Genomic DNA, 10,602 nt, shown 5'->3' on the forward strand with positions numbered 1-10,602 from the left:
GAACTATAAATTTGTTTTTTTTTAATTTCTAATATGTTACAGTAATTAAGCTAACAAATTTTCCCAAAACGTTTATTTCCCCATATAAATGTGATTCAATTTAAGAACTGATATTTTAGCTCTCTCCAAGTAAAGCTATGGTTCTCACTTATGCATCAAATTAGATAGTGATAATGCAATCTGCAAATGAAACAATTTTTAATTTACATCAATAATCAATGCAACTTTAACTAAAATCACTTGATGTAGGCAATATAGGTATATTACCAAATATCAGCCAAATACATTAACCACCTTCCTTCTTTAAAATGAGCAAATAATGACAAATTACATTTCGTAACTTTAATGATATTTGTATGTTTTAAAGATATATGAATGCAGATCAGTTTTTAAATATAGCCATATTTCTAAAAATAGTCAAAAACTATAAAAAACAAAATTAACAACCAAAACAGTCAACTACTGTTAGCAATTTCGCATAATAAAATTATTGTCTGTGATTTTATTGTTCGATTCTCAATTATTCATAATGTTCAAAATTCCCGCAAAGCGCTTCTCGCCGAACAAAACCGAACTCTCCGTGTAGGATCCGAATGCTTCCGAGGTTTTCGTGAGTTTTAGTGTCGTCTGTAGGACTATTGGCAATTAAGACTATGTCGTCAACGAATCAGATGGTTAAGATATTCTGCATCTATTTTTAATATTTTTTTAATCCTTTTGAATTTAGTATATTTGTCATATTTTACAATACGTCTGTTCTCAGAAGAATCCCTGACTAGTCAGCACGTTTTTCATTGGTTAAAATGCGTAGAAACCTGATTGTTAGTCTGGTTTCTACACATTTCAACCAGTAAGAAACGCGCTGACTAGTCAGGGATTCTTCTGTGAACAGACCTAATGACACAAATGTTACATTTATTAATCTTTCGGCATATTTGTGGTATAGTATTTCTGAAGTCAATTGGAAGTACTGAGACTCTTAATTCCTTTGTCCCGACAATGCACACAAAGGCGCCGGCAAAAAAGTTAGATGAATATCCATTTTCATTGTATATTATTATTCAAAATCCCTATAGTATTTCATGGTAACAACCTATGAAAGTTAGAGGGAATAATTATGGCATCTTAATTCCCATTAGTAATGTCCCAAGGGAGTTATAACTTTATTTATGGTTATCGTAACCAAAACGAAATAAGCTTACAGAAATAAGATAATATATTGATACCTAAAATTTTATAATGCTATACTTTCAAATGAATTAGTTACTCTTAAATAAGAAATATTGCATGGTATAATATACGAGGTGAGTCAAAACCAATCATCTAAAAATTATAATCTCCATTCTTTATATTCAATCCACACTGATATTTCTAAAGTTTCCATAAAATCCTAAAATTTCATCGTTTTCCAGCTTCTCAGGTCTCAAATCCTCATCAACTTTCATACCTTGAATTTTATCAAACCTATCCTTGTATTTTTCGAAAGTCTTTAGTAGCACATCTGTAATACATAAATAGTTTTTATACAGCATGATTTGAAACTGTGTGAAATGTATTTCTTTAAAATTTCAACCTTTTTTGGAGAACTTACCATTTAGTTCAGCTAATGAAGGTTCATCTCCTCCTATATCTTTAGGCATATGTGATTTTCCAAACACTTCCAATAGAATGTCAGTCCCAGCATGAACATAAAACTAGAATAACTTAAATCAATTATGAATATTTTAATATGGCTTATTAAAGGCTGGCTATTTTTGCTCTACCCCTATATCTGTGGTATTTTATAAAATCCCTTGCTATAAAGGTCATCTCTTTTGTTAATGATGCGTAGGATTACTGTTGAGTTTATATCCTTTTGTTTTTTGTTATATTTTTACTGATAATATAATTATGATTGTTATTTAATTTTAAAAAGTTTTGGAACAGAATATTTTAAGGATCAGTATCTATTTTTAATTAGTAGCAATAAAGTATTCATCTTGTAAATTGCTACATATAAAGTACTACGTCTACTGAATCTGTGTCTAAGAAAAGAATTTTAAGAATGCGGACAAAATACATTTAAATAAACAGCAATATATTCTATAAATCGCTACCTCTACAGGGTGAGTTTCCTACGAAGTTCTCTATGGGTATCTCGCAAACTACTGGAGATAGAGAGTCGGTTAAATGGGGAAAGAATTGCAGTTTTGTGGAATCATAAATATGCACCTTTCAGATTTTTGAAAAAAATCATGGCTTACTAGATATTTCGAAAAAAACAATTTTGGCTATTTTAAAAATTGTCCCTAATTCTATTACAATCTATTTTAGACAAAAAGTTTTCAGATAAAAGTTGTATACAGGGTGTTTGAAAACAAATGCGAAAAACTTCAGGGGGTGATTCCTTGTTCAAAATAAAGGGTAGTTTGCTTCATAAACGTTGGGTTAAAAGTCAACCATTAGGGAGATATCGCGGTACAAAGATGGCGGAAAAATAATGTTTTTATTTTTTATCTTGAAAACGAAAAGAGATAGACTAATGAAATTTTATGGAAGCATTACTGTTATGAAAACACTCTTTCTGGTAATTTTTTTCACTTTTTAAAATGAGTGGAAGGGGTTGAAATAAACTACCCCTATCATTCTTGTTAACGAAATTTAAAGAAAAATCTTATCAAACACACGCAAAAAAATTAATTTGGATAGTTTAGTTTGTTTAGAAACTTTTTTATCTCTTGTGTTTTTTTAATAAAACTCACCGATTTGAAATTAAAAAATAAAATGTAAAGCATTACATGTCAGGACAAAAAACATTTTTAGATTAAGAATCTAGATTTTTCTTTAAATTTCGTTAACAATAATGATAGGGGTAGTTTATTTCAACCCCTCCCACTCATTTTAAAAAAGTGAAAAAATTACCAGAAAGTGTGTTTTCATAACAGTAATGCTTCCATAAAATTTCATTAGTCTATCTCTTTTCGTTTTCAAGATAAAAAATAAAAACATTATTTTTCCGCCATTTTTGTACCGCGATATCTCCCTAATGGTTGACTTTTGACCCAACGTTTATAAACTTCCCTTTACTTTGAACAGGGAATCACCCCCTGAAGTTTTTCGCATTTGTTTTGAAACACCCTGTATAATCACATCCCTAATGGGTTTGTGTTCTCCGATTTTTTCTAAAGCCTGTAATTTTTTAAATGGAAACCATAGTTGGCCATGACTTCATAAAAAGCCATTTTTTAAGCTTTCCAGCGATATAAGCTATAATACGTTTTTTTCGAAAAATTATAACCAATTCGTATAATTTTTAAACAATTTCACTCAGTTAGCCATGGAAAGATAAATGTCGTTGCTCTCAGAAATATGAAACTGTCACTTCCAAACTTTGTAAATTAACATAAACAAAAACTGTAAATATGAATTTTTCAAATGAAGAAAAGCGTGGAGGATTATTGGTTCACCTTTTATTGGTCATACATTTTCTAGGATACGTTGACCGGTCAACGTTACTTACGTTTTTTTAGAAAACGGTTTTCAAGACATGTTAGAAAAGTTCAATTTAGATACATCAATAGAGTGGTTCCAACATGACTTTTATTAGGATACCACCCCCCCTCCACCCATAATAAAAAAAAATGTTAAAAATTCATAATTATGCAAACTCAGGGATAGGAAGAGGTGGACCAATCATCCATTTATCCAATCACTGACCTCACCACCTTACCTATCCATTTTATTTTTTTTTATGCGGTATGGTTTACAACAAGGTTTACAAGAGGTTTTAACAAGAGGCAGTACGGGAGAAGTTTAATTAAGTCGACCGGTCGTTCTGTAGTATAATTCAGTTTTAAAAAGATACCTTTATGTACCCAAAACAATGGCGGGTTTTTTGAACATTTTCTAAAATAACTTAAAGTGTATGTACTTAGTAATATTAAATTAAATCTTAGTATGTGTAATGTAAATTGTAAAGAACCGTTTAATAATATATTCTCTCTTTTTATAAGTTATAAGTCATAAGAAAATAAGAATACCATGCCAACTAAGTGAAATTAGTCAGGAAAGATAAGAATTATTGGCTATAACTGTAATTTTTCAATAAAAACATATTATTGGTTATATCGCTGAAAAGCTTAAAAAATGGCGATTTTTATGAAGTCATGGCCAACTATGGTTTCCATTTAAAATAACATATGTTTGTGTCATATGTCAAAAATGATAGACTTTAGAGAAAATTACAGAACACAAACTCATTAGGGATGCGATTATCTAACTAACTTTAACTTTTATCTGAAAACTTTTTGTCTAAAATAGGTTATAATGGAATTAGGGGCAATTTTTAAAATAGCCAAAATTTGTTTTTTTTCAAAATATCTAGTAAGCCATGAACTATTTCAAAAATCTTAAAGGCGCATATTTACGATCCCAGAAAACTGCAATTCTTTCCCCATTTAACCAACTTTTTATCTCCAGTAGTTTCCGAGAAATTATAAAAGGAAATTGGACGCGATTAGAAGAGCAATGAGAATTTCACGGAGGGATAAGATCAGAAATGAAGACATTAGACAACAGATGGGAATAGAGGGAACAATAGTAAATGATATAGAACAAAAACAATTAATATGGTACGGCCACGTTCAGAGAATGCACAATGAAAAAATTCCAAAATAAGTCATTCATTGGATACCACCTGGTAAACGAAAGAGAGGACGTCCCAAGAAAACATGGATGGAAGGAATAAGAAGGTCGATGAGCGAGAAAAATCTGACCGAAGATCAATGGGAAAATCGCACAGGGTGGAAGTTAGGCATCGGACAACGTCGTAGGACGTTCTGACCCGAATTTATATATATATAGTTTCCGAGATAGCCATAGAGAACATCGTAGGAAACTCACCCTGTATAGAAGCGGCAGAGAGTCCACGTGGACTTAATAAGTATCTCACCGCAAAACACTCCGCCCGCTTATTCCAATGGCTACTTGCAAATTTGTCGAATTTTTATTGATGGGACACGTCGTCTAATTTTTTTTACGAGAAACATCGATTAAACGGTAGCAAAGAAGCCGGAGAGAACATCAGTGCAGTCGTACCTAAAAAAAAATCCCTGTATATTTTAAATCTAAATTTCCCTGTATATTTTAGAGAAATTTTTAGAACCGCGCAAACTCTTCCACGGTATATTTTCTTAATTTCGCATATTACCATGGTTACGACTTTACTCTATGGTTACGGAAAAAAGGGACGCATATACAGATTTTTTTTTTAATTTTTAAACTTGAATAACTCGGTTATTTTGGACTTTATTTGAAAAACGGCAAAGAGAAAATATGTTTCTTTTATCGAGATCAAGTATTTGCACTTATTTAAGACTCACCCTATACACAAAACTATGATCAAATTACTGTAAATGTTTGCCTGTATATGTTAGGTCAAAAACAAATCCTTGTATATTTTTTAATCTATTTTTATATATGTTTTTGAGAATAAATATTAACTTAACTATCACTTTAATTTTTTCCTAGAAAGATCAGTTCAAAAATTAATTGCTACATAATGTAATTAAACTCATTATCTATTAAATTTATTTTATAATTTGTCCTATTACGTTGACTAAAATTATGAGAAAAAAAAACGATGTTGTAGTAATTTATCATTATTTTTAGTTCCTCTTTTTAAACCATATAACATTTATTTAATATTATTAAAAAAAAACATTATTACCAATTTGAGAAATAAGTAAAACTGAAATGTATAACTTACCCGTTCTCTAAGTTTTGGTATTAAAAACGGTTTGAAAAAATGATTCACTATATGCTCCATGTACGGATGAAAATTCACTACGTAGATAGATGCCATACGATTCGAGAACACTTTCTAAAAATACAAACGAATAAATAATTGTTTATCTTACATTAAGTTATTTTTTTGTCAGAAAATTATGGCGACATTAACGATGATTTTACCATTGATATCCCACTAAGACTTAAAGCCAAGTCTACACGTAACCTTTTAGCTGTCACTTTTGCGTGTCAGTTAAGACGGTAAAAAATATCTACTCAGGTATTGATACTTATTATCTTATTATTTATACTTATCTTATCTTATTATTATTGATACTTATTACTACTATTGATCAATACGTCCCGAGATATTAGTCTTAGCTATACCCAGAACTTATAATTCTAGTTTTTTTTAACAAAATGGCAGCAACACAAAAATTACAACAATTACATTCCTTTTTTTCACACCCTGTATATCATAGAAAACTAAATCTCATACAAAATTTAGAAAAATCAGATCAATCTACGAAAAACGATCTTTAACATGCTAAAAAAATCAACAAAATCGGTCCATCTATTTTAAAGTCACAACTTGTTGAAAATGAGTAAAAAAATCGCTGTGGTATTTAATTTGACGGGCAGTTATCTTCTCGAAAAATTCTCTTTTAAAAATAAGCGGTTTGCGATCGTGATTTTACTTTACTTGATAGGAAAAGGCGTACTGGCGAAATATGGCAACGCCGCAACAGCACACCGTCGCATTTCTCTCACTCCGACTTAATAAGATCCCTATGCGATTTATTTCCACACATGTAAACACCGTCTCAAAAGTAGTAGAGTTGCCAGCACGGTATAATTTTTTAACCTAATTAAAAAAATAATCGTTTTACTCACATCAAGTAGGAAGCCTACTTTCTTCATAACCACTAGACTGAATCGTGGTACATGTCCTAATGTTAAACCGTTGCAATCATAGATGAAGTGATAATTGCAACAATCGTCTGTATGGAATATCAGTTCTGCCACATGCAATATATGTATAAGGAACTTCTCTGGATAGAAATATTCCGCTCCAAATTCTGGATTATGTTGGCAATACACGATCCTTTTATAGCCTGGACCAGGTTTGGGCATTGGTATTGCATAACTAAAAATAAAATAGTATAAAAATCATCTTAAGGCTCCCCCACACATACTTTTTCTCACAGTGACCTCATCTGGGTTATTTTGCAGGCATTACCAAAATCAGATCAAATAAAATTTTAGTCACATGATTAAGCTTGACTGGCACAGCATTGCCCACTTTTACATGTTTTCTTTTAATCAAAATATTTTAGGAAACAAATATATACCGATACCGAAAATGTAAGATCTCGTCCTAGGTTGACCTTAGACCTAGGTACAAGGGTAACGACTGAATCACAGGATCGCTACTTAGCTCAATTTGCCAAAAAAATCGGTCAGTTCCAATTCGAGAGCTACGATCTCAGTTAAAACGAACTTACCACTGACCGAGTAATATTAAGCCGAACCATTTCCAGGCGACTTTTAAATGTTGGATTGTGGCGTAGACGTCCACTGCGAGTCCCTCTATTAACTTTATACCGTAGGCAAAGGAGGCTACAGTGAGCTAGAGAACACCAGAACTGGTTATTACCTCAGTGGAGAAACGTAATTTTCACTGACGAAACCAGGATAGGTTTGATAAGTGGTGCCTATCGTCAGCGAGTGTGGAGGGATGCAGGGAGGCAGCATCGCTTGAATAAAGTGCTCCTTATCAAGGAGAAACTGAAATGTGCTGAGGTGGCATCATGTACTATAGGCGAACAGAGCTCATTCATATTCATGAGGTGATGAACGCCCATTTGTATGTGTAAACTGTAATCAGACCAAGAATGTATCCACTGCGAGAAGAAATCTGCAATAATTTTATTCCCATGGATGATAACGCTCGTCCTCACAGAGCTAGAATGGTCCAGGAAGCATTAAATGAAGGGGAAATAACTCGTCTGGACTGGCCTCCACTCTCCCCCGATATGAATTTCATTGAAAATGTCTGGGACTACATCACCAGAGCTGTATTCGCAGAAATAACCCACCAAGAAATCGCCAGGAGTTGATCATTGCCGCTCAAAAATTATGGCAGAACTTACCTCAAGAAACCATAAACAACCTTATAGTGGGGATGCCCCGACGACTTACGATGCACTCATAACAAATCGAGGAGGCTATATTTTATATTAGTAACCTTAATTTTGTCAGAATTTATTATTTATTTATTTATATTCTCTTTTTTGTCAAACATTTTTCTTTACGGAATTTGTATGTTTTTGTATTTTGGCAAAATATATTATTAAACTTGGTGAAAGTTTTCCCTTTTTTGTGTTATTTTTTAACATAACTTTAGTATCTATTGATTTCCACGAAAGATTAGTTTGAAATGTAATTTTTTATTAAAATAGTAAGGGGGTTTTTGCCGATGAGTGTATATAAACAGTTATTATTTACATCAACATAACTCATCTCTTTAAAAACACTTAAGGGACATTACTACTGCTTTCCAATTTTGTGTACTCACTTTACTCTGCTTTCCTTTATGAACTCTGGTGATAGTGGATGTTTTGAGAAGATTTCTGGCATGAGGTTGCGTACGCTGTAATACATGTCCAGTTTTTCCTTAGACCTCTCGATACTGAACTTGTTGGAGAGTAACACATAGCGCAGAATATATCGGTCTAAAACAATACCGGGCGTTTTTCAAAAGTGATTCTCACCCCTATAACTTTTTATTTATTTTTTAAGTTAAAAAAACGAAGTTTGGTATTTTAGTACATGACATAAACCAGGATTGATTGAAGTTCGAATTTCGGTCACTTCCTGTTTCACCGGAAATTATTTCAATTTTTGATTTTCAAATGGTATCCTCGGTATTTTTTACTATATTTGATAGAAAATGACAATCTGAATAGAATTACATATCATATATCAACTTTTTACATTTTCACTTAAATAATATTGCTTTAAACATCAATCTAGAGTGTCATGGCCTTGTTAAAACTACTAATTTTTAATCAAGAAACCTTGGAAATATAGATTTTGTCGTCTAATGTTTTTTATGTCTTTTCGCAGCAAATTAAAAGATACCCAAACCGTATTTTTAATAATAACGCAATTTTTTTCAAATGGAACATCATTAGCATATTTGGAAAAAAACTTTTTTAACGAATAATTTGGTACACACTTGAGATTGTCATTTTCTATCAAATGAAGTAAAAAAAATACCGAGGGTATCATTTAGAAATCAAATGTTGTAGTAATTTCTGGTGTAACAAGAAGTGACCGAAACTAATTAGAGTGAGCCGCTTTTGAAAAACACTCAGTATATTATTTTATAGTTACTTAATAAACTTTTTAACTAAATTTTTTCTCATATTTCATAATCTGTTTAAAAGAAATCTATGGGTAAGTATTTTCCAAATTTGCCTCAGTTTACTTCATTTTTTATTCTTGATTAAGTTGATTTAATTTAGATCAATATTTTTTAGTATATATACCGGGTGCATCTCAAAAATGGCTCATCCCCTATAACTTTTTTATTTTTTCAGTTAAAAAAACGAGATTTGGTATGTTAGTATATGACATAAATTGGGATTGATTGACGTATTCAGTTGTTTTCGGTCACTTCCTGTTTCACCGGAAATGACTATAACTTTAGATTTTTAAATGGCACTCTCGGTATTTTTTTACTTTATTCGATAGAAGATAACACTCTGAACAGAACGACATACCTAATATGTCAACTTTTGACATTTTCGCATATGGTTTATTTGAAATTATGACTTGTTGCGGTTTGTAATGAAAATTTGACTCGAAATACCAAGTGTAAGGTATCAAATTATTCGTAAAAAAATGTTTTTTTCAAATATGCTAATGAGCCACCCTCGTTTCATTTGAAAAAATTAAGATATGATTAAAAATACGATTTAAGCATTTTCTAACTGGCTAGGATAAAATAATAAAAACATTAGACGATCAAATCTATTTTTCCTTGACTCCTTGATTAAGAATTAGTGTTTTTAACATAGCCATGGCACTCTAGATTGAATTTTAAAATAGTTCTTTTTATCAAGCGAGAAAGTCAAAAATTGACATATGATTTGTCGTTCTATTCATAGAATATAATTTTCTATCGAATAAAATAAAAAAATACCGAAGGTGCCATTTAAAAATCAAAAGTTGTAGTAATTTCCGGTGAAACAGGAAGTGACCAAAAACAATTGAATACGCCAATCAATCCTAATTTATGTCATATACAGACATACCAAATCTCGTTTTTTTATCTGAAAAAATAAAAAAGTTATAGGGGTGAGCCACTTTTGAGACGCACCCGGTATAGTATCTAAATTACCTGGTTTTTCTGGAAAATGTTTTTGAGTATCTGCCCATTCGCTCAAAATGTCCAGGCACTGTTCGTATTCCTTTTCAGACTTATTATGTTCCAATCGCATCTGTTCAAAAAACTGTCTTTATTCGTTACTGAACACCAGCCATCTTACTAAAAGTTTATTTGCTTTACTTCAATGTATAGCGATTAAATATTATTTGTAAATTATTAAAATAAATTATAAAACATGTAAAAACCTTATAAGTTGTCGGAAATCATCAAGGAAAACCACTAAGTTTGTAATTAGTCTCAATTTACTTATACTTAACAAACAAATTATATACATCTAATTACACATTTAACAGATTTAAATATGAACTACTATACGTTTTTTTTTTTAATTTTTATCGGTCTGGTTTTATAGTTATTTTATAGCAAATAAATTTAAAAAA

At 31.2% G+C, this 10,602-nt stretch overlaps 1 protein-coding gene across 1 annotated transcript; it reads right to left on the reverse strand.

Annotated features, from left to right (window-relative positions):
* Positions 1 to 1,202: 1,202 nt before the first annotated feature.
* Positions 1,203 to 10,281, reverse strand: LOC115890712 (alpha-tocopherol transfer protein-like). Its single transcript, XM_030911016.1, has 6 exons — positions 10,175 to 10,281; positions 8,345 to 8,501; positions 6,661 to 6,913; positions 5,747 to 5,860; positions 1,592 to 1,694; positions 1,203 to 1,501 (listed from the first exon to the last, which is right to left on the reverse strand). The coding sequence occupies exons 1-6, from the start codon at positions 10,272 to 10,274 to the stop codon at positions 1,353 to 1,355; spliced, it is 876 nt and encodes a 291-aa protein (XP_030766876.1). The 5' UTR covers positions 10,275 to 10,281; the 3' UTR covers positions 1,203 to 1,352.
* Positions 10,282 to 10,602: the final 321 nt, after the last annotated feature.

Source organism: Sitophilus oryzae, unplaced genomic scaffold, assembly GCF_002938485.1.
Source record: "Sitophilus oryzae breed Bouriz unplaced genomic scaffold, Soryzae_2.0 scaffold_908_pilon_pilon, whole genome shotgun sequence".
In the NCBI taxonomy this organism is placed as follows: Eukaryota; Metazoa; Arthropoda; class Insecta; order Coleoptera; family Curculionidae; genus Sitophilus; species Sitophilus oryzae.